The sequence below is a fragment of the Schistocerca piceifrons genome, chromosome X (genome assembly GCF_021461385.2).
Source record: "Schistocerca piceifrons isolate TAMUIC-IGC-003096 chromosome X, iqSchPice1.1, whole genome shotgun sequence".
Taxonomy (NCBI): domain Eukaryota; kingdom Metazoa; phylum Arthropoda; class Insecta; order Orthoptera; family Acrididae; genus Schistocerca; species Schistocerca piceifrons.
The window spans coordinates 927483704-927509754 of NC_060149.1; the positions used below are offsets into that span (position 1 = coordinate 927483704).

At 41.4% G+C, this 26051-nt stretch overlaps 1 protein-coding gene across 1 annotated transcript in view; it reads right to left on the reverse strand.

The window, feature by feature from the left end:
• LOC124722970 overlaps positions 1 to 26051 on the reverse strand; it is a 464760-nt gene that overhangs the window by 334716 nt on the left and 103993 nt on the right. The window contains exons 3-5 of the mRNA XM_047248137.1: positions 9593 to 9741; positions 8013 to 8119; positions 7770 to 7931 (exon numbers count right to left, since the gene is read on the reverse strand). Coding sequence (XP_047104093.1) covers positions 7770 to 7931; positions 8013 to 8119; positions 9593 to 9741 — 418 coding nt within the window. The remainder of the gene's footprint in view (positions 1 to 7769; positions 7932 to 8012; positions 8120 to 9592; positions 9742 to 26051) is intronic.

Genomic DNA, 26051 nt, shown 5'->3' on the forward strand with positions numbered 1-26051 from the left:
AAGACCGGCAACATTGGCAGAGTGCACTTAGCATTCCAGCAACTTGATATTACTCTATCAGGATCCGTGGCACAGCTTAGTTATCTTTCCTTGTTGATTGGCCCATTGTAGTCTTGTGTTCTGCTTGAGTAGCAGCAGGTGTATGTCTGTCTCTGTCAGAGACTAATAAGCCTCCGTAACTAGCTGGTTTGTGTACCTTGCAGTAGGAGCATACTTCTGGAGTGTCTCATGATTCCCCATTAGTTGTGTCTCCGCTTATACACTTCCACTGGCCCACAACGCCACCAGGTGGCATTCAGGCTCGTATTGGACAGTGATCATAATGTTTGGCTTATCAGTATATGTACCTGTCACACTAACGTCCTAGGGCTTATCTCTGGTCATTACCGCTGTAGTTCTCCTCACATAAACAGTGAAACAGTGTGTCTTAGGAAGCTCCACTTAAACATCCTGTAAAAGCACGAAAACCCGAGATCTACAAAAAATGATATACTGGAAGGCAATAATTGTAGCTGTGCTGCAAATGTCAAACATACTTATGAATACCAATTTGTAATAATAAGTCAATAAATAAAATCCACTGAAGATAGAGGTACTTCTCTGAAACATGTATGGGTAGAAAAAAAGTTTGGTCATAGCAGAACCACATTTCCTTATTACATACGCGCGACTGCTACGGTCGCAGGTTTGAATCCTGCCTCGGGCGTGGATGTGTGTGATGTCCTTAGGTTAGTTAGGTTTAAGTAGTTCTAAGTTCTGGGGGACTGATGGCCATAGATGTTAAGTCCCATAGTGCTCAGAGCCATTTGAACCTTATTACATATTAGGAACCATTCTCTGCCAAGGAAAGAGCTTCGACCACAATATGATTATGTAGTATACTATTGACGCTATGATTAGATTCCGTTTGTCATTCGGCGATCTGAGCCACTCTTTGATCCTCCTGGTCTGTTTGTGTATAGGCCTTGAAGTGTTGGCAGAAGAGCCAACACCGTGTTGCTAGAGGAGGCCGAAATGCACGCTTTTAAGCTCACGTAGATTGGCGTGAGGTCTGGAACAAGGTCAGAGAAATAAGACTAGCAAAACAGGAGGTAACTGGTGGAATACTTAACTTTAATCCACAATTGGTGTACATCGCTCTTGACGGTACATGTTATAACCTCAATATAAACTGGTAATGGCGCCTTGCTAGGTCGTAACAAATGACGTAGCTGAAGGCTATGCTAGCTATCCGTCTCGGCAAATGAGAGCGTATTTGTCAGTGAACCTTTCCTAGCAAAGTCGGCTGTACAACTGGGGCGAGTGCTAAGTCTCTCTAGACCTGCCGTGTGGTGGCGCTCGGTCTGCAAACACTGACAGTGGCGAGACGCGGGTCCGACGTATACTACCGGACCGCGGCCGATTTAAAGGCTACCACCTAGCAAGTGTGGTGTCTGGCGGTGACACCACAGGCCTTACGCTGCGTCCACCAGTCTGGCAGTGTTTTAGAGAAAGGCTATGGCCGACGTATCTTCCTCTGACGTGTGACTTCGCCAGATGTTAGGTTTTGTGGCACTTCTTACATCCTTCGCGTAATACCCATTGTTCCTCGGAACGCTTTCAGGAAGTTACATCACGCTTCCGAGATGCTGTGGCTTTCATATTCGTATCACTTGGGTTATGTGTATTCTAAACAAACATGCTATCCGGTGCGTTGTAGGCAGCCCTGTTCCACGTGCGAGTTTCTGGGTTCTCATAAAGAAAAGTGATTTAGATTGTAATGACAGTTAGTTTAGTACAGATTACTTAGTAAATCCATGTATTTGTGTGTTTTTTAAGTTTAATTTTAAAGTCTTCGCTGTTTTTATATAATATTCCAGAAAACGCGAAATAATCATATACCCGGGCTGTTGTCTGTCTTTCTAGCAACTTATGTAGAGCTTATCTTTTTATTACTTAGTTCATATTGTCGGAAAATAGTTTAAATTGCAACTTGTTGATTCAGCAACTTCGCACTAATAGTTTGTTTACATACAGTTGCGTATGGGCCTAATTTTTGTAAACGTGTTTTCTTGTTTACCGGTAATTTAACTGACTTATTCGCATCAAGATATTATATTTACCACGAAGGAAAAGTACCAGGCCTGTTGAAGAATTGTTAGGTACAGACTTTGGTGCCATAGATGCTGTAGCTTTTTTTTATTTCATGTGGGTGACTGTAGTGGGGCGGGAATCGGAGATGTGATTGAGGCTCTTCAGTGGTTCTGTAGGATACTCGCATGTGGCAGAAATAGGAAGGTAGTCGAACTGGAGGGGAAAGCTGATGCCCTTCAGGCTGAATTAGACAAGGCTAGGAAAGATCTGGGCAGGTTAAGGATGAAGAAAGGTAAAGAGAGGAGGGGCAACAGGCAACATAAGGAACAGGCTTAGAACTTCATCTGACAGTTCTGTGATGAATGTGAAAAATACATTTGACCTGTTGCTTCAGTTAGAAATTGCTGAACCTTAAGCAGATATAGGTGTAGAGAGGGCACAATAAATTTTCAGCATAAAACTAAGAATGCAGGAAGACAGAAAGGAGAAATAAAGTTTTATTGTTAGGCGATCCTCATGCAAGACATGTTGTCAAACTTTTGCAGGATGAACTAGGTTCACAATGCCAGGTTACCAATTTTTTAAAAACTAGTGCTGGTCTGTAGCAGGGGACAGGGACTGAGGATGACTTTGCAAAGACGTTACCAAGGAAGACACTGTGGTTATAGTGGTTGGACCAGGTAATAGTATTGACAGAGGTCCTGGGTATAGTATAGAGTGTGACCTGGCAAAGAGTCTGTCATCAGTGAGACATACCAATGTTGAGTTCGTACCTGCTCTCAGACGCCATTACCCACCTCATTTGCGCTCTTCTCTCAGGAGAGCTAATTTGGAGTTGGAACAGCTCCTTATGTCGATGCAATATCATATATTGACATGATTTCCTCAGTAGATCGGATTATACTAGGCACAACCTTCAGATCAACAGGGAAGTGAAGGGTAAACTGCTGGGATAATAGCAGAAAATTTAAGGGAGGAGGCATTGTCATGAGTGGTAAGTTACTTGTGTGTACAGGGTTCAGAACAATATATTTTTTAAAGTTGGGTGGGCAGAAAGGAGCCAAGTTTTAAGAGAGATTAGGATTGAAACAAACATTCAGTTTGAGAAAGGAACAAAACAGAATTCTATCGTATTGCATCAGCACAAACGGTTGTTGGTTAAAAATTTTCAGCAATCAGAAGACATTTTATTTCCACCAAGTTTTAATTCAGACAATGTGAAATACCAGATATCTTTATTGCATCAAAATATTCGAGGTCAAGGAAGTAAAAAGAATAAACTACTTGTCTGCAGTGATGAGTCAGAGTCATCAAACCCAGTTGACATAATCTACCTCTCTGTACATCATGTGACCACTAGTATATATGTGTTGTTACAGGATGTAAGTTAGCACCTCACTTTCGTAGAGCAGAAATGGAGGATAGAGTTGCCACGGCCACCAGGAATTGTCATAAATTTGAGAAGATAGACTGTCAAATTTTGCCTAGAGCAGCATATGGAAGCATGTGCGATGGAAGCAGAATTTCATAATAAATTCTTCATAACAGCAAGTGTACACAGTGCACCTGCAGGTAACTTTAAGCTGTTAATAAATCCCCTTGACTCTCTACTGGCCTATTTAACAACAAAATACGAAGAAATAATCGTTGCTAGTGACTTTAACATAACTTTTAAGAAACTCTTCCAGCTCGGATACATTAGAGTTAGTAACACTATCATTCAACTTAATTGCTTCTGTAAACTGTCCAGCTATGGTAGCTAACTGCTCACAAACAGCCATTGATAATAGGGCCTATGTTCACAGAAAAGTCTAACAAATAATATTAGACTACAAACCAATATTTCGTGGCCTTTGTTAAGTTTTAAAACTCGGTAAGATATAAAACCTATTAAATCTGAATTGATTATTTTAGGACACTCCCCAAAGACATGAACTGAAGTGATGTATACAGTGTGTATATGGCATGAATATAGAATGCGGCTTCTTAACAATCTGACAGCAACTAATATATTGTGAAAGTTGCAGTTCAGATTCCCAAAGTGTTCTTATATTAACAAGAGTATCTACAAATACAGTGAAAATGTACTTAATTTATTAGACACTAAATCACAGGCTACTGGCATATTTTGTTATCAGTCAAAGGCATTTGACTGTTTTAATCACGATATCCTTCTAAGTAAATTAGAATATTATAGTGTAACAGAAAATGCTGCAAAATGGTTCAAATCCTATATCTCTGACGGGAAACAAAGGGTATCATTTGGAAAGAGACACGTATTAAGCTGTCAGGCATCATCCAACTGGGAACTTATTAGATGCACCCCTTACTTTTTCTTGTGTATAAAAATGACCTTTCATCAATAACAGTATCAGATACTAAATTTGTTTTGTTTGCAGATGACACAAACATTGCAATAAATAGCAAATAACGTGAAGTCTTAGAAAGATCAGTTAATTAAATTTTCATGGAGATTAAAAACTGGTTCCTAGTCAGTTCTTTGTCACTAATATCGAATAAATACTCTACATCTAGTTCAGAACTTATAAGAGGTATCCCACTAGTATGTGCCCAAACTATGATGACAAACACAGAGAACAGGTGGAAAGTATTAAATTCTTGGGATTATAGCTTGATAATAAATTCAGCTTGGAGGATAACACCACAGAACTGCTGCAGTACCTAAACAAATCTTGTCAGACATAGGTGATATAAAAATTAAAAAGTTGGCATACCAAGGTTACTTTCATTCCACAGTGCTATGTGGGATTATTTTTTGGGGTATCTCATCAAGCCAAACTGAAGTTTTCTGGTCCCAGAAATGTATAATAAGCATTATTTGTGGTGTGAACGCAAGAACTTCCTGCAGAGACCTGTTTAGGGAACTAGGGATATTAAGTACTGCTTCCTAATAATATTTATTCCTCAATGAAATTTGTCATTAAACATATATCTCTTTTTCAAACCAACAGATCAGTTCATGAAATCAGTAAATGCTAGAAATGAGAATAATCTTCACAAAGATTTGAAGTCACTTCATGTATTCCAAGAAGGCATCTGTTACTCAGGAACACACATTTTCAATAACTTGCCAACCGCCATAAAAAGTTTAAATACCGAAACGTTCAGTTTAAAAAGAGCCTAAATAATATACAGGTTTCCAACTCCTTCAACTCCATTGATGAATTTCTTAGTGAACCCAACTGATGGAGTGCATGTTACTAATAATATCGAAGAATGTGAGTATTGGTAGGGTCTACAATCAGACTTCTGTACAAATTCAGCGCAGTAATGTGATCATTGTAAATAAGTGTTGTAAAATGATTTTTTTCTGTGTGACCATCATTCCACATAGGATACGTGGAAGGTACCTTAGCAGAATTGTTTTTCATTGTAAATATTTATTTTGTATTCTTGTTTTTCTGACTTTTCTACAACCTAGATGATCTCCTCACTATGGAACGAAAAGTAGATCAATCTAATCTACGCAAGTTTGTGCAGGTATCGGTCCATGTGCATTATTCCCGATACACTCTGTGGCACAGATTCTCACCATTCCTCGTAAGCACGACATCCAAAATGGTTTTTTTCAATGTCAATAAACTTTATCAACAGCTGTACAGTTTAAGATATTTTATGTTATTTTGAAATCAACCAATTTCGTCAATTCATTTTGCCATCTTCAGGCCCCATACGCTTTTTTTCAAATCAACGAACTTATCGTATAGCGCAATAAAACTGGATATCGTGAATTCCAATCGTTGTATAGATGCTTCATACGAAGCCGTGACAGTACGTCTTCGTCATACTACAGTTATGATTACTAAAGGTAGCAGATATCTGTATAAACGACCCGATGACTGCCCTATAGCTTAGGAGTGTTATAATTGTGCAACTTACAGTATATTACAGGACAACTGCGGGGGAGAGTTTCACCTGGCTCCAAACCAAATTTTAGTCTCGCTGTAACATACAAAAATAACTAGACGTCTAATAACATAAAGAAAGCAGCCAAACATCTAGATCCACATCTACAGTTACATACGTATTCTGCAAACAACTGTGAAATGCATGGCTTATGGTACTTCCCATTCTGCTACATAGTAGGGTTTGTTCCCGTTCCATTGGTGTTACGAGTACTGGAAGACTTACTGTTTAATTGCCTCTTTCTGTGCTTTAATTCTGGAGCTATGCAAGTCGGCTCTAGCCATCAGACAGCTATGACATATCGTACTAGATGTGCTGGATATGGTGCCATAGGTCTCGTCTACTGTAAGATATGGCGACTTTTCAGATGAAATGCTAAGTTCTCATATGGTTTTCATAGGAACTGAATGAGTGGATTACCCGACTGAGCACATGTCCCACGCTTAGACCATCACATTACAAAAAGAGAGTGAATAAGGAAAAAAATGGTTTTAACATGCTTGGCTTAGACCATCCAGATATCAATGTATTAAGCCAATAACTCAAATAGAACACTTCTTCCGTAATATTCATTATTATAGCGCCTTATTGAACGTGGAGAGTTTCCAACACGCATGTCAACATTACCAGCGAAAATGGCTGAAGAAAAGTAGGCGAAACTACTATTGTGTACGTAAGTAAAACTGGTTATCAATTCGGTAGTTCTCGAGAATTCTCTCATTTATTGTTCCTCAATATTGGAGCTTTACCACGTAGGACTCCTAGAAGAGACAGAGAAGATCCAGCGAAGAGCGGCGCGTTTCGTCACGGGATCGTTTAGTCGACGCGAGAGCGTTAAAGACATGCTCAACAAACTCCAGTGGCAAGCGCTACAAGAGAGGCGTTGTGCATCACACAAGATTTTTACTATTCATATTTTGAGAGACTACTTTCCCGGAAAAGGTGGGCGAAATATTACTTTCTTCGACATACATCTCGCGAAACGATCACGATGAGATAAATCGCGAAATTAGAGCTAATACAGAGGCTCAGGGGAATCAATCAGTGGTACGAGAAGCACCCTTCACCACACACCTACAGGTGGCTTGCGGAGTACTGATGTAAATGTAGATGTAGATATAAAGCCACAAAACAAATAATGTAACACACTGCTGTAGTAGCAAGGTGCCAGTCAGTTAAATACTTTAAGATTTTCTCAGAATTACAGCCTCAGAAAAAGTGATACACAGGGCAGAGGGTTTGAATCCCAGAAGGGTTGATAGTCAGGTGTCTGATCATTAAAAATGGTGGTGGAATTAGAATACGCTGGAAAATGACGGTAGGGGTAACAGAAACAAAGAGTGACTCTATGAGAAAACATGGAGGTGCTTGTCAGCAAATACCAACACAATCGACATAGTACCTGAGCTACAGCACCCGAATATCGATGTTCACAGTGAAACAACATAGTTAATTGTTCGAGGAGAAAGGCTCTGATCAGTTCAGGTTAACTGAAGAAGACAATAAACGACGTTTATGAAATTATGTACAAAGTGCGTCTGACATTCGTCATACACTAGAAACACTTATTTTCTTATGGTTATGATTTAATAATTATTGTTTGCATAAAGGTTGCGACAGAGATCATTTCCTCTGGATCATTCAGGCTCACATTCATAGGCAAAAATTTAAAGTCGACTGAAAATAAAGAAAAGAAACCAACAATTAAGTAACTACAGTACATTCTTCTGTTAGTATTACCGGTACCTCTTGTATACGAACCAACTTACCAAAACAGCTCTGTCCAACTTTTTACATCCCTGAGAATATGCTGTGTCTATATCAACACAGTGGAGTCTAGCTTCGGTAGGTGTGTCGCGAAAGCAGTTGACACACAACATATTTTTCTGAGTGTTTGAAAACATTATGTACTGCTCTCCATGCACTGCACACTGAAAAAAAGAATGTGTCAATCAGACGTCTGTTAAAATACGATAAAACAGTCACTCAAATGCGTATATGGTTAGCCGTACCCTTCTATGTCCTTCCTTTGAGCATTTTGACATGTGGACAACATCATGTGTAGAAAACATTTTAGCACGATGTGTGTTTTCACGGCAGTGATTGCATAGAGCTTGTCCTGAAATAACAGTAAACGAGTAAACGCAGTTATCATAATCAATCAACAAAGAATAACCGACAGATAACACGAAATAGTAAAACAAATGAAAGGCACAATGATAATATTACCTCACGCGTAAATTCTTGAACCCAAACGTGTAAAATTTGTCCAACAAACAATCAATGCAAAAAAAAGAAAGTAAGATGCAAATTTTGTAACAAATTCCACAAAGATTTTCCTGAATGTCTTTGAATTTTTGCCCCTCTGGTTAACTGTTAATTGCAGTCTTCACAAGATAACATCTCGACTCACTCCATAGTAACTGATACAGTCTCCCGTCATCGAACTCAAACTGAAAGATATCTAGCTGAATAAATACACGGATTTTGTGGGTGACCAACAGAAAATAAAACTCAGCTGTCTTGTATAATGCATTCAGTGTTATATGTGCTTCCACTGTCTAGGTGATGTTTGTTAGTCGAAACATACCTAGCGAGATGGCGCAGTGGTTAGCACACTATAGACTCACATCGCGAGGACGACGGTTAAAACCTGCGTCCGGCCACGCTGATTTTGGTTTTCCGTGATATCCCTAAAATCGCTTTAGGTAAATGCTGGGATAGTTCCTTTGACAAACGGCACGGCCGATTTCCTTCCCTTGCTTTCCTAATCCGAGCTTGTGCTCCGTCTCTAATGATCTCGTTGTCGACGGGGCGGTAAACACTAATCTCCTCCTCCTCTTTAATCGAAACTTGTTTGGTTTCTATTGTGACACACTGGTGAATGGAATAACATTCTTTTTCGTGGATTCACTTTGCTAACGAAAAGTATGTCCACTGAGGCTTTGAGGTGGTCTATAATGCTTTGAGCCAGTCCGAAGGGAGTGCTCAAATAGCTTACAGGGAGATGGCAGACGTCGCGACAAACTGAAATTTCGGCGTAATAATTTGGCACCACTCGAAAATAAGTCATGTGAAACGGTTTGCCTCACTATGCATCCCTTTTCAAAAAACGTTCAGGTCAATGTCATGAAACATTGGTTTCACACCTCACGGATTCTTTAAAATTCTCGAAAATAAGCATCTTTTACATTAAACATCACGCCCAAACTCTGCGGGTCGTATGATTAGGCCTCTCCTTTTTGTTTGTAAGGGCCAATAGCAGGCAAACTGACGCTTTATGCTGGTCTTTGAAGCATGCTCGGACAGCTCAAGTCACAGCTGAAATTTGGACTATTAATACTGTATATGATTTAATGGCACCAATACATATGAGCAGCAACTGACTTCTTAAATGTGTTGAGACATAGTGGTAACAGTTGCACTTAAAAAGAAACCCTGTAAGTTGAGAAGTTACATCACAGATGTTAGGGGTCTGCGTTGTAAATTTTATTACTCAAATAAGTAACTGATTTTTCTTGTGGCCCACATCAGCTACATTTTTCAAAAGATAAATTGATTACAATGGAAAAAAAACAGTAAAATATCTTACCACACGTGGAACAAAAGTACATGGAAGCCTTGTCTCTCTTGTCACAGTTGGCACAAGGTGGATTTTCTGCATTGGAGAGCTCTATGAGCTGAGTCATAAGGTAATCAGGTGGAGGAAGCGTTGTCCCTTCTTTTAAGACCGTTTGTTGCCTGAAACAAGAAAATTTATTTTGAGAATAATTTAACTTCACTTACATTTGAAATTTCTCACGAGCTCACTTAGAAAGTTCGATACATGAGAGAAACAAGTTATAAGCCGCAATGAAAATACTTTTCCAGGTTATAATAATATAAAATTTTGTTAGCTGAGACGATTATTCACTTCATTCGTACACAAGGAAAATATGCTGTACACCAAGAGGACAAAGAATTTTTTTTTCATTTTCACTGCCCTTAGTAATGATAACATGTGTAGGTTACTCAGGGAATGACACCATGTTAACCTGCCTTGCTGTTGTAGGCAAGGTCCTAGTGAAGGTGGTTTGCCATTGATTTCCTCTGACCTGTCCTGAAGTGACAAGTGTCCTGTGATGAGTGCTTGTACGATGTGTTGTGCAAAAATGGAAGGGAAGACAGTGCCGGCACATGTCCACTCTTCTCGAATAGCACAAAGAGAGTGAGGGTCTATGTACTTCATGGACCCCTCCCCACCTGTGGCTTCTATATCTAGATCTACATTTATACTCCGCAAGCCACCCAACGGTGTGTGGTGGAGGGCACTTTACGTGCCACTGTCATTACCCCCCCCCCCCCCCCCCTCCTTTCCTGTTCCAGTCGCGTATGGTTCGCGGGAAGAATGACTGCCGGAAAGCCCTCCGTGCGCGCTCGAATCTCTCTAATTTTACATTCGTGATCTCCTAGGGAGGTATAAGTAGGGGAAGCAATATATTCGACACCTGATCCAGAAACCCTCTCGAAACCTCGACAGCAAGCTACACCGCGATGCAGAGCGCCTCTCTTGCAGAGTCTGCCACTTGAGTTTGCTAAACATCTCCGTAACGCTATCACGCTTACCAAATAACTCTGTGAAATTATCCTTGCAAGGTCACTTCCCCTTCCCCTTGCCCTGTAGCTGTTGGTCAACTGCCTTACATATAAATGGCAGGCTGTTATGTTTTAATGGTCACTTCCCGTCCCCCTTCCCGTCTCCCTGTAGGTCTACTGCCTTACATATAAATGACAGGCTGTTATGCTGTTGGTTGGACTGCTGACCTTGAACGTCTAGATGCTTACTTCCCTCTCCCTCTCAACCTACCACCCTCCTCCCCCCCCCCCCTAGGCCACTAGGGCTGTTATCCAGTGTTCATTTATGATCTAATATATTACCCAGTTAGGACCACCCATTTCCATATTGCTATAACTTATTATCCTTATCACTGGTATTTATTACCCAGTTAGGATAATTTATGACTGTAGATAGCTGACACTATGAAATCACAATCAAAAGTGGCTGTTTGACATAAGCCTGTCACTATACCACCACAGTGGAAATAGCCCAGTGTAAAAATGGTGGGAAATTTAAAAATCCAATTGAGATAGCTTGCATATTGCATGGTCTATTTATTTAAAACACTTAGAAACGTTTCTGGGTCTCTCCACGTTATAAAAGCGCGCTGCAACTCTCACAAGGCATCGCAGGTGCAGTACTAGATATGGAATTACATGAATTTCAAGAAAATGCAAGATAGTTTCTTTGTTAAAACAATTACTGTGTTTTAGTGCATTATTTAAACATTATAATCTTGAGCATTATTGAATATGAATCAGGAACTTTTTATTCACATCAAAACATAACCCCTTTAAGTAGCCCACCAATCATTTGTGCTTGTAGCAGACAAAGTTACCAGTACTAGAAGAGGTGTAGGGATGCTTAATTAATGTTTTAAAACATTAAGCAAGTGATCACACACTTCGAATACATCATTACAGTGTTCAGAGATGCCTCTAACCCCCAGTTTCATGAAGGGCAGACACACTCGAGTCAGCACACTGCCTGATCTAGATGGTGTATGCAGCTCTTTTTCTCTATGCCTCATGCACCCCGAGTTTTTGATCGAATAAATATAGGGGTCTGCCTCAAAAACCCAGACAGAGACGTTGAATAATACATATCACACATGTAGCCATTATAGTGTCTAGACATTATGTCCTCCATACATCTGGAGGTCATATGTTCTAGACATTCAAGGCTGGCATTATAACCTCCACATGGTTGGGCGTCATGAGGTCTAGACCAGGGGTTCCCAACAAAATTTTTTCGAGGACCCCCTCATCGAGCATGACTGGTACCTTGTCATATCACAGTATTAAGTACCTAAAAAAGCCAAATTAAGACTCTTTTTATAAGTTTTCTATTTTTGGTACTTAGAAAAAACATTGACATATTCATTATTGAAAAAATATTGAGCTTAAAACTTTTTCAATTTAGCCATCATAGTTATTGTTAAAGTTTTGATTATTGCTCAAAATCTTTGTCTACAAATCTGGGTGTTTAGTATAACAAACTCCTTAAAAAAATAAAAATTGAGTATGAACTGAAAATTACAGGTAAAAATTAAAACTGAGTGTATTGGTCTTTCAAGTGTACTACACTTGAGATTGCATTGAGCAGACATGTGTGAAAAATAAGAAAACACTAATTTCATACAAGGTGTTATTTATTTGATAAAATACAGCTACAACAGAGTACTCCATCAGTATACAGTTAGTTTTAATTTTCAGTTCTTAATGAGATGAGTTCAATCTGACCTTTGAGACCATTATTTCTTAAATATTGGGTTCCAAACTTGATACTTTCATTCTGAAATCCGACCGCATGTCGAGCCGATTCCTATATTTGTTTTTCATGAAACACATGGAAGAAAATGCTTGCTCACACCGATATGTGGTTGCAAATGGAAGGATTTTTTCATTGGCTAATCTCCAAGTTTCTTGTAGTCCTTGCGTGCTGATGCTCAGACATCCGTAATTTTTTCACCGATGAAAATGTTTATCATCGTACCACAGCTGGACAGATCCTCAAGTTTATATTAATCTTCTTCAGTGAGGCCTTGGATTCTGTCTATTTCTTCACAGCTGAAGGGATTTCGAATCCATCTGTCGTCAGGGTCAGGTTCAGGGAAATACTCTCTAAAAGTGGTGGCTAGGCTGCGTAGATGCTCGGCTACATTGATCTTGATCTGGTCAGGCAAACTCTCCTCTGATGGCTCCAAGAATTGTTTTAAAGTAGAAAAGTTAGTTAGTGACTCGTTTTCTATCGTTGACGCCCAGATCTGACACTTTTTGACCATAACACTAATTTTATCCTCAATTTTGAACACGTCTACATTTTTTTCCGTGTAAACTCAAGTTTAACACATTCAAGAGTTCAAACACATCGGCTAAGTACGTAACTTAGCAAAGCCAAGAGAAGTTAGTGAGAAAATCCGCGTACTTTGTGTCAAGAAGGAAGACACGAACCTCGCCCCGGTCGCAGGTTCGAATCCTGCCTCGGGCATGGATGTGTGTGATGTCTTTAGGTTAGTTAGGTTTAAGTAGTTCTAAGTTCTAGGGGGCTGATGACCAAAGAAGTTAAGTCCCATAGTGCTCAGAGTCATTTGAACCATTTTTGAAATCCATCTTACTTCCGTATGAATAAGAAGTTGCTCATGCTCACTGCTGATCTTTTTACACTCTAGGAAGACGCTAGTCGCAGAAGTTAGCATCCGCTAAAGCTCTGCTCATGCAGGAAGCGACCAAAACAAAAAATCTGTTATCATACGAAATATATTCAATATATTTTTTATTCTAATAGCATCTTGCGGACCCCTCTGGCACAGCTCGCGGACCCCTGGGGGTCCGCGGACCACCTGTTGGGAACCATTGGTCTAGATATTTAAGGCCCACAGGCAGAGGTACCCACATCCTCCCCACTCCCTTCCCCCTAGATCTCTTCTGTTATTGGCCGAAGAAGCTCTAGCTGTTATCCTGTTGGTCAGATGCATAAGATTTGGCCCCACCCACAAGACAGATGGGCAAATGTCCTCCCTTCCTTCCCCTCTCTACCCCTCAGTGACTATACATAGGACATAGATGCACCAGTTGAATTTACTTCAGTATTAATCTGTCTATCTGCTACGATACATACATGTGATCATTGCTCTGGGGGAGGGGGTAATAAGGGCACAGACGTCTCCATCTGGGTGAGGACATTGCTAGTAAGTATCTAAACATTCTGTGTACTTCTGTGTTTGTTTGTTTATTTATAGAGTTGATCTAATGAATTTTTGATGTTACAGTTGACAGAATACTGTCTCCACTAATGGGTGACAATACACCTATCTTCCTGTTAGAAATTAAGAGTGCTTTGGAATCAGTTGCAAGAATGTAGGTTTCAATGATTGAATGCACACATGGGTACACACTAGTCAAGTGGGAATCCTTTGTCTGTGCTTTTGTTTTAGCTCGACGCTTAAGTGGGCAGTGAGTTGGAGCACCATCATGTAGTAGCGACATTACTCTGCTACCACCAAAGGCACGTCTTCCGACAGGGGATCATAGGTCACCTGTAGGAAACGCAGGTATGCCTCCCATGTGAGGTGCTGTGTAAGGATGGCAAGTCAAATGAGGCGTCGCAGATAATCCCCACCGACACACTGAGGCTGAATCGGTGGTGGTAGTTGGCTTCCATTGTACCATCGGCATTCTCCGTAACCCACAGGTGGGTGCTATGAAGGTCGACAACAGCGCCCCTCGTAATGGGGTCTCATCCGCGAGTAGGATGGAAGACAGAAATCCCAGCACTTCTGTGCAGCGGAACCAGCGACAAAACTGTCGCTGTGGAGGCGATTCCGTAGGTAATGAGGCCTAACAACATTGTAAGTGATATAGATAGTGGTATAGTCGAGGAGCATATTTCTCACAGTCGTTTGACTTACACTGTCCTGGCAGGTCACCTGCATCGTGGAGATGAAGGGGTCACGGTCAATGATCCTTTATCTCCATCTTCCAGTGGGTGTACTATAACGCTATTTTTCGTGAAATCCCCCTTACACCAAACAAGAACATAAGCTCATACGATTCACATGTGTAACATATTATAATTATTATCGACGACCAGCAAGTAGTACAGCAATACAGTAGAAACCAGTTTTCATACGAAAATTGTATCTGTGATGATCATCGACTCTTTGAGGTTTTTTTGTAATTGTCCTTCTCTTTCCAGATGCCGAATAGAGTAAACGTAATTGTTATGCAGTTTGTTGCTATTTGAAATAATGACCATTGTGTGAGATAAAGCTTTTTATTTAGGTCATGATTACAATGAGGTGACAAAAGTCATGGGATACATCTTAATATCATGACCAACCTTCTTTCGCCGAGTATAGTGCAGCACAGCAGCTCGACATGGCAGGCACTCAACAAGTCGTTTGAAGTCCTTGAGGCAAGCTGCCACTACAGCCGTTCATAATCGAGAAAGTGTTGCCAGTGCAGAATTTTGTGCACAAACTGACCTCTAGATAGTGCCTCATAAATGTTCGATGGGATTCATGTCGGATGATCTGACTGGCCCAATCATTCGCTCGAACTGTCCGGAATGTTCTTAAAACCAATCGTGACGAACTGTGGTCTGGTGATATGCCACATTGTCATCTATAAAAATTCCATCGTTGTTTGGGAACGAACAGTCTCCAAGTAGCCAAACATAACCATTTCCAGTCAATGGTCTGTTCAGTTGCACCAGAGGACACAGTCCATTCCGTGTAAACACAGCCCACTCCATTACGGATCCACCGTCAGCTTGCACAGTGCCTTGTTGACAACTTGGGTCCACGGCTTCATGGGGTCTTCGCCACACTCGAACAGTACCATCAGCTCTCAGCACTGAAATCGGGAATCATCCAACCAGGCCACGGTCCTCCAGTCCTCTAGGGGCTTTCAGATATGGTCACGAGCCCATGAAAGGCGCTGCAGGCGATGTGCTGTTAGCAAAGGTCTGCTACCATAGCCCATTAACGTCAAATTTCGCTGCACTGTCGTAAAGGATACGTACGTCGCACGTCCCACATAGATTTCTACTGTTATTTACCGCAGTGTTTCTTGTCTGTTAACAGTGACAACTCTATGCAAACGCAGCAGCTCTCGGTCGTTAAGTGAAGGCCATCGGCCAATGCCTGACATTTGGTATTCTCGGCACACTCTTGATTTTGTGGATCTCGGAATATTGAATTCCCTAACGATTTTCGAAATGAAATGTCCCATGCGTATAGTTCCAACTTCCATTCCGCGTTCAACGTCTGTTAATTACCATTGTGCGGCCATAATCAAGCCGGAAATCTTTTCACATGAATCACCTGAGTACAAATGACATCTCCGCCAATGTACTGCCCTTTTATACCTTGTGTACGCCCATCTGTATATTTGCTTATCGCTATCCCATGACTTTTGTCACTTCAATGTACACCAACATTCCGTTCCTGATTAATAGAACACGAAAATATAATATTCGGCCGTTCGAACTGAGTTGGAGACGATAAGTTTGATGAAATAACGGTCAGGCGACTTCAGCGCTTTGTCGTTAAATATTCTGTTGCTTAAATGAACCTGAATTTTCTAACGAAGTACGGTAACCTCGTTTGCAAAGTATTTTTACATGTTTGTGGTAATATTAACTAACTTACACGGTTAAGCGTCATTGAGCGAACTGCCGACCAACTTTGGGTTGTACTATCTGGAACTGATAAAATTTAACAAAGGAGAATAACTTAACAGGAAACATTAAAAGTAAAATCCCATATTTGAATGATTCCTCCATTCTGTTAAGCAGAGAAAGTCAGCTCCATAGAATTCTTGAAGTGTTTCTTTTCGATAATTATTTTAAATTTCATAACTATGTTAAAAACTAATTAAAGCACGAAAGGAACATTTTATTATCTCTCGTGGAACGCATTTCTGGCCATAATCCATATGAGGTGTCTTGATTCTTATACTCTCGGGAATGGTTTCATGCAGTTTGTCCCCATTTAGGAAAACCGCCCTGTATGTACCATCTCCGCGTACCGGTCATTCAGTACCGACCAGTCATACCCTGCCAGTGGCGCCATACGGAGGCGATATGGAGGGCCATGGAGTCACCACGCTTCTCCCACAGACATCTTCAACTTCCCAGATTAGGTTTCCAATGCTTTCCGTAAATCACATCAGCTGAATGTGATGGTTGTTCCTTAAATAGACCACAGGCGATTTTTTTCCCATTTGGCTGCTACTGACGAGGTGAATACGTCAAGTGCCATAACCCGATTTTACAAAAACTTCGCTCAGTGGAAGAGCTGTCAAAATAAGGGAACGCGTGTCTCAGCTTATCCGTAGATATTCGACCGTTTCTGAGAAATCGATGGCCAAAGTGTTCGAGATAATTTAACTGCCTCTCAGCGAGTAAATAGTTCAACCGGAGCGGTGACACGGTGACTAGTGTCGCAGCTTCACGTTTTTGCGCCCCGTGTTCGAAACCAGATTATTATTTTTATTTTATTTTCGTTTTTTATTTTTCTATCCATGTTCGTAGAATATTACTACACGAATGTTTTCCAATGTAGATCGAAATAATGTTGTCTTTACGCGTCTGCTAACTGCATGTCTAGTGAATGAATTAAAAAATAAAAATAAACGGGTGGAAATTTTTTTGAAATTGTTTTGAAATTCCTATAGTTTATCTCGACTTAATCAACTGCAATCGCCAATTTTCGAAAAAGTGATGTGTTATGTGTGGTTTGCCGCAAAATTATTGCCAGTGCCTGAAGTCTTCAGCAATTTTAACGACGTTTCTTTCCCCGAGTGAAATTCTCTGTGGCACACTGGCTTTGGCACGAAGCTCGTGACATTCGGGATTTCTGTTTCGAATGCTTCTACGAACTGTATCATCCAAGGGAATGCACAGGATCTTCCTGAAGAATAAACTTAAGAATAAAATATAAGAATATGAGAATATAAGAAGATTCTAACACCTGAAAATATCATAAACATATATATTAAACTTACTGTGAAACCTAGTTGTAATTTTACAATTAATATAACGACCTTGTATCCCAGAACTTGATAGGAAACAATCGGGTAGTAACCTTCTATGGATATGGGAACATATATCAAAAAAATCAAACACGGGACGCAAAAGCGAGAAGCCGCGACACTAGCCAAATGCCACCAGATGGGCGAAAAGGCATCTAAATTACATTGGAAACTTTGACGCTTGTTTGCTCGGAAGCGGTCGAGTGTTCACTTAAAAAAATGGCTCTGAGCACTACGAGACTTAACATCTGAGGTCATCAGTCCTCTAGAACTTAGAACTACTTAAACCTAATTAACCTAAGGACATAACGCACATCCATGCCCGGGGCAGGATTCGAACGTGCGACCGTAGCAGTCGCGCGGTTCCGGACTGAAGTGCCTCGAACAGCTCGGTCACAGCGGCCGGCAGTGTTCGCTTATTTTGGCTTTCCTTCCACTGAGCGAAGCTTATGGGAAACTGGTTTACGGCACTTGCCGTGTTCTCCTCGTGAGCATGTATTGCCTCTACAAAGATTGTCCCGTCACTCGGAATAAAAACTCTACGTGCCTACCTTGCAAATACTGATACTTAAAAGACAGAGGTGGGACATCAGAGAATAATGATGGCAGTACATCATATCCCTCAGACCCAATATGGCAACGAATACGACAGAAAAAAGAAAACTGCGCCCCTCCGTAAGTACCAAGACGGCTCGATCGAAGCAAAGATATTCTCCAATATGGAGTGAGTTGGTATCAGTTCTGAGGCCCTACATGTACACTGCAAATGAGCATAAGATTCAATGGCCACATAAACTACTTGGCCCTCCCTAAACCTGAGCATATCTTGGCTACGCTAAAAGATGTCACAGTTTCCAGATGGCCGTCATACTGTAACGTTGCCGTTCATCCAGTGTTTTCCCTGATCAGGCATAAGGTGCATTCGCTGCACAAGTGCTATATGAACTGAAGTCTAGGCAAAATTAACTGAGTTCGGCTAGCAAAATATTTCAGGAAAATTTTGAGTGGGTTATTTCTTTCCCTTATAAATAAATTCCTGACAATGCTTTGATAATATCAGTGTCTTAGATTTAGCATACGTTTCCTAACACAAGGGCACTGTTGCAAAATTCATGTGAACATTTGCAGTATAATCAAGAATTTTCAGTTACTGTATTTACGTCACTAGGTCCACAAAAAAAAAATCAGAAGCTCATGACATGAATAAATACACTGTGCCAAAAATAATATGACTGCTACAAGATGTAGGGATAACTGGAACTTACCACGAATGGGACAGTCGACAGAGTCTTAGGTATTGTTTTCGTGGAATCGTCTATGTACCGAATATCCATACGAGTTTCAGCTATTATTTATTGCAATGAAAGTGCTGTTTTTTATTTTGATGTTTATCTCATGCACGTAAAATCGATACGCATTCTTGTCAGCTGTCTTTAATAGTCTATTCTGCTATCGCGTATTTATCAGGAAGCAAGAAACATTTGCTCTTATCGGGAAACAAAAAAAGTGTTAACAGGCTATTACTGCAAGGTATTCTACAACGAAAGAGACAGATTTCCTTCCTCTCAATGGAAGCAGCATTTTAAATTTTTGTCTATTGCATCAGAAGCAGTAACACGTCGAACCAGGATGATTCATTTTGATACAGGATAATTCTCAGTCAAAAATATGTATTTCTGTGTGTTGTTTAGTTTTGAAATCTTTAAGATTGATGTGTGAACGAAAGAGAGTAAGCAGTAAACAAATGAAATGAATGAGGAGCTAAGGGATTTTGTCCGTCGATTCTAAATTTCTTTTGATGAAATTGGTATCATAACAAATCACTTCTTAATTCTGCTGTACAAAAAAATTAATAAAAAACCAACAGAGAGACATTTCTTAAGAGGGAACTTCAGAAAGTTACAAATTATTATAGCAGGCCAAGTAACTTTTATTGAACGCTGAAATGCACTTCAACGTGGCACAGATACGTGACACCGTTTTTCAACAGTCTCCAAGTCTCTATAAGCAACGACTGGAATGCCCTAACAATCGTTCAGTTACTCGACAGTAGAAATCCGCTCCTTGGTCATTAAGCCATTCGAGAACAGCTGTGAGTACGTCTCATCGTTGGAAAACCTCTTTCCCCATATTTTCTTTCAACTTGGCAAATAGACGGAATCCCATGGTGCAAGATCTTATGGTTCAAATGGCTCTGATCGCTATGGGACTTTACATCTCAGGTCATCAGTCCCCTCGAACTTACAACTACTTAGACGTAACTAACCTAAGGACATCACACACATCCATGCCCAAGGCAGGATTCGAACCTCCGACCGTAGTGGTCGCGCGGTTCCAGACTGAAGCGCCTAGAACCGCTCGGCCACTCCTGCCGGCTGCAAGATCTTAACTCCCCGATCATCATCATCCATGCCTGCGGGGCTCTTGGCCCCGTTGTTCGCACAATTTCACTATGGCTAGATGTAGCATTCCATATATCTCCAGAATTTCACCGTGAATCTGTGTAAAATTTAGATGTTTTGCCTACAGTAATGGTAATATCATGCGTATTTCAACTTCTAAGTACGTTTCCAGTTACCACACCATTTCACTCTGGAACTATGATACACCTGTTACTGCAGCAGAGGTGGGTCTGCAGGAAACCCAGAACATGTGGTCCTGGCGTGGAACAGCATGTGTAATTTATTTTCTTAAGTCTCTCGTATCTTTAAACTGTGTTCGAGGACTACAAGGGTAAAACGTGTCATATTAATTCCCCCTGTACTTCTCAATGTAGTAAAAAGTTCCACTAAGTCTTAGTAATGGCCAATTCATTTGCGAGCTTCATTCTCAGTAAGCTGACATTATTAGCGGATTTAACGGTAAGCATTTTGACAACTATTTTTACTAAACCTACTGAGCAACAACCAACTCGTTTTGCCAATTTATTTATCAAGGAAAATACAATAGACCGACAGTAGCATACTCTTCAAAAGCAACAAAACAATGAGGATTCCTTCTGCGGATCAAGTAAATAACAACTAATTCCTACAATTAGAGTTCCCTTCGACTCTATACCCATACAACTGTTCCACGTCGAAGTCGGCTGTTAACAACTGATAGATAGCGTAACTCGAGGAAAGCGACGTATCCCAATCGTTGCGGAAGAGAGGATGGTTGAGGTGGCATACCGCTGGACCGGCCGCTCTTCTCCGCACTCGGCGAGTTGAGAACTGCCCGCTGAATGGCTGGCCACCGGCTTATCTATCCCCGGGCGGAAGGATATTTCCGGGACTATTTGCACACACATGATCGCCAGGAGATAGTTCGTTGATCGTCGCGCCCTCTTCCTCTGATGCTGGTTGATGCCCTCTTATGGATATTGGACGCACCTACGTGTTTGTTGTCAACTGTGATACTTGCTTGTAAACTCTCTCGGGTCAGCCAAACTTCGGGGTGGAGTCGGCAACCTGCAACGCTGGTCTGTCTGCTGTGTTGCCGCTACAGTAGGCGTCTGTGGTGACTGCAGCAATTTTCGTGCAGTTATTGTTATTATATTCTGTTAAGGCTACATATGTAACTGCTCACGACATATGTCGTTTCTAATAACAAAGGAATAACTAATACATGTTAACTAAGTTGCAGCTCTGGTATACAAGGTATCTTGGACAGCGATTGTCACAGCTGCTTTTCAAGTACAAGCTGCATGTTTGCCCCAAAGAGACAGTCCATTGCTTGGATCGTTAGCATAATACAATAGTACACGAATAAGATATTTGAAACGAAACTTTCTGGCGTGTGCTTCAGGTTGCAACAACTTGAGATATTCCCTCGTTTTGTATACTCTAACTAATGATTAAAATCCTTAAATGTGACAGAACCTATGCTTAATAATTATTTCAGAGCAGCTCAGCACATCTCTCTCTCTCTCTCTCTCTTCGCTCTCTCTCTCTCTCTCTCTTCGCTCTCTCTCTCTCTCTCTCATTCTCTCTTCCTTTCTCGTTCGTGTATGTGGGTGTGCTGGCATCCCTTTTGTCGGTACAGACCTCATAACTTCTTGTCCTCGACCTCTAGTAATGCTGTCTAGACACAGACTCACTCTATATCCAACGTTGAACGTTCGGTTAACTTTATCACAATTGCTGATGGCAAAATTGGCTGTATGCACAAGGAAAGAAAAATCTAATAAACCCTATGGAAGAAGTTTCATATCTTGACACAAGCGTCTGTCACACTAGCGAGGCTGCTATGAAGCAGTAGTTGACATACTTCAGAAAAGAATTTTCTGCATCTGACGCCAATGTAGCCCCGACCTCCCCACCACACTTTTTCACTGTACTCTGTGTTGATGTAAGTAGTCCAAATACCAATCTGAAATACTCAAAGATGATAACTTGGTATTCCCATAAAGATCTATAAAATGAATTTTATTAAGGATGGCAACAAGTGTTACTAGAATTAGATGCCAAGTATTAATAATCTAGTTGTGTATTCATGGCATATATGATGTATCTTATCATCTGTTCTAATAATCTCATGTAGTACAGTTAGCATCAAGTCTTCTAACCTGTACACTCGACAGCACAAAAACGGGCCACCCCAGAATTCCAATGTTTAGACTGCACCTGACTGTATGCAACTAACATAACATAGCTGTGTCGTAGGTTCTCTAAACCCTCTGCAATACAATTGTTCGACTGTACACATTGGATACCACAAGAGACTACTAGAGAACACTGCTCTCCATGGCAGTCTGTCCAGAAGTAAACCAATACTTGTTCAATGACATGACCAGTTGATGTCCGTGATATGAATTTGAAGCCATTATTAACCAAGTAAAGCTTGCGTGTCTGATCGAGAATCGACTAGGCATAAAGAGACGTAAAATATCGAAGTTTTCAGCAGTCTCAGTTTATAAGGCTGAATGTCCCAATCTAGAAATAAGTGACGGTACATTTAGCACTGCACTGGGAATCCCATGAAGCTTATATTGGTCCTGAGAAGTAAGCACGAAAGGTACGTAATAAAGTGCAATGTACAAGTGTGAAACGCCATGAACTTCAGTTGTGGTGATGAATGGGAAATAGAACCCAGTACCTATATGAATTGTTAACTAAGCGCAATCAGATGTCAGATATTAAATTTGTTCACCAATAGCGTGACACTGGAACCTGAGACGACGATACAAATGATTTTTGCCTCGCAGGGATTCGCACAAGGCACCTTTTGCTATTGTATTATTGCTACAAATAGTCATGAAGTATTTATTGTTTCTTCACCAGTAGCGAGATGTGCATTCGTTCAGCCAGAGATAACGCAACGGATAGTAGTGTGCTGTCTGGGACTCCAACCCCGCGCACATCATCGTTGTTGACCCCACACGAAGAGGTGTCAACTATCAAATACCCTATCGCTAGTAGTTAGGATCGCGCCATTCATAGAGAGCTGGAGGAAACAAGAAATACTGGGACAGTATCATCTCGAAGGGTTCGAATTCAGAGAAAAATTGGAATCGGAACTCGAATCCCAGTCCAGTGCCGATATTTTCAAAATCTCAAGGTCATTTAAAAAAATAATTGAAGGTCCTTTAATCTTACATGACGATTGGTTTCTGAACTAAAACAACGTTACTAGTGTAAGAAAGCTTACTAGAGACAGAGTTTCTGCAAGCAGCGACTTCCTCCTCTGACAGAAAAAACTAAGCCAACTCTGTTCCAGTCAATAGCGAATGGACACATTTAATGTTGGTTTGTAACCATGGCACAGTTCTTTGATTGGCATTGCTGGAGGTGAAAAGATTATGTCTGTGGCTGTTAAAAATTGGTACCCCAGCAGGAGTCGAACCCACACCTTAGGCATTACAAACTACCCTCAGTCCAACCAACCACCGGTTTTCACATGTGTTAGCATCATGTTTTTGTCATAATGGGGTACGCAGCACACGGTGCGAGAAGTGTTGACTTCCACTTGAGCTGTTGAAAATAAGCAATTCGTAGTCTTGTAGACAACGTCATGCAGTGCGAACACAAAGCCGTGATGTCAAACCCATCCTTTTCCTTTCCTTTTTAAGCCGTATTTCGCCTGTCTCCTAAGAGCATCAGTCTGACAGAAGGTCCGAGAGAGTTTCGTTCATTTTCTAACCAACCAGTAATAAAAAAAATCTTGCAGAACATGTATGTGAAAGGGCTCGTGGGTGTCTGTCATGGTAAGATCAATTTCAGCGCCATCAGTCAGCGGCCGCGTTGATACAGACCGGCGTCCACCCAAGTGATTGCGATGCATCGGGCACAGAGTCTCTGATCTCCAGCGGACTTTCATGCCCTCAAATTAGCAAGTATAACATCATGTAACGTTGCGTATGATATAATACACACATAAAAAACAGTTTTGCACCACCTCGGTTCCGAGAGTTCCGGAACCTGTGCAGAAAATTGGAATAGAGATCAACATAAACATCATTTCCGCCCTTTTTATTGTTCATTAAACCCACACATTGCATGTTGTACCACCATAGAGCGAGACTTTCAGAGGTGGTGGTCCACATTTCTGTACTCACCGGTACCTCTAATACCCAGTAGCACCTTCTCTTGCATTGATGCATGCCTGTATTCGTCGTGGCATACTATCCATACGTTCATCAAGGCACTGTTGGTCTAGATTATCCCACTCCTCAACGGCGATTAGGCGTAGATCCTTCAGAGTGGTTGGTGGGTCACGTCGTCCATAAACAGCCCTTTTCAACCTATCCCAGGCATGTTCGATATGGTTCATGTCTGCAGAACATGCTGGCCACTCTATTAGTGCGATGTTGTTATCCTGAAGGAAGTCATTCAGATGATGTGTACGATGGGGGCGCGAACTGTCGTCCATGAAGACGAATGCCTCGTCAATATGCTGCCGGTATGGTTGCACTATCGGTCGGAGAATGGCATTCACATATCGTACAGCCGTTACGGCGCCTTCCATGACCACCAGCGGCGTACGTTGGCCCCACATAATGCCACCCCAAAACACCAGGGAACCTCCAACTTGCTGCACTCGCTGGACAGGCGTTCAGCCCGGCCAGGTTGCATCTAAACATGTCTCCGACGATTGTCTGGTTGAAGGCATATGCGACACTCATCGGTGAAGAGAACGTGATACCAATCCTGAGCGGTCCATTTGGCATGTTGCTGGACCCACCTGTACTGCGCTGCATGGTGTTGTGGTTGCAAAGATGGACCTCGCCATGGACGTCGGGAATGAAGTTGCGCCTCATTTACGCACAGTTTGAGTCGTAACTCGACGTCCTGTGGCTGCACGAAAAGCATTATTCAACATGGTGGCGTTGCTGTCAGGGTTCCTCCGAGCCATAATCCGTAGGTAACGCTCATCTACTGCAGTGGTAGTCCTTGGGCGATCTGAGCGAGGCATGTCATAGACAGTTCCTTTCTCTCTGTATCTCCTCCATGTCCGAACAACATCGCTTTGGTTCACTCCGAGACACCTGGACACTTCCCTTGTTGAGAGCCCTTCCTGGCACAAAGTAACAACGCGGACCCTATCGAACCGCGGTACTGGGCGTCTAGGCATGGTTGAACTACAGACAACACGAGCCGCGTACCTCCTTCCTGGTGGAATGACTGGAACTGATCGGCTGTCGGACCCCCTCCGTCTAATAGGCGCTGCACATGCATGGTTGCTTACATCTTTGGTCGGGTTTAGTGACATGTCTGACCAGTCAAAGGGACTGTGTCTTTGATACAATATCCACAGTCAAGGTCTATTATCTGCAGAAGTTCCGGAACTGGGGTTAATTTTTTTTTTTTTTTTTTATGTGTGTACAATGTTTCAGCTTGCTCCACGGCGATTTGGTATGGCATGTTGCTTTACGAGTATTTAACCATGATCTTATTTTGTTCAAGTTTGTAGTATAGCTCGTACCATGACACGTGGTGTATTTCTCATTTTTGACGTTATGAGGAGGGTCGTTTATGTATTAGGAAACCAAATAAAGTCTAACATCTGTGACATTGTGTCCTGTTTGTGTTTAATGAAAGGGGGAAAGCAGTGGAGGCAGTTCGAAACACCTGTGCCCTGTATGGAATGAGTGCTATCGAGAAAGTCAAGTTGTATCGTTTCAAGTACGATCGTTTTGAGATAAATTAATCATCACATGCAGGAAGACAAACAGGCATTGATGAAGGTCGTTTCTGCGATGTACTACTATGGTCAATGAAAGTGTATCCGATTACTGGCAAGTGTGGTGACCACTTAACCTTTGTGCGACACCTGCCTTCAGAAGTCATATTGAGGTTAAAAGAAAGGAAGGAAGATTACGGTACAACGTCTCGTCGAAAACGAGATTAGACTCAAAGCAGAATCTCGAACTGGGAAGGATGGGGAAGGAAATCGTCTGTACCCTTTCAAAGGATTGATCCTGGCACTTGCTGTAATAG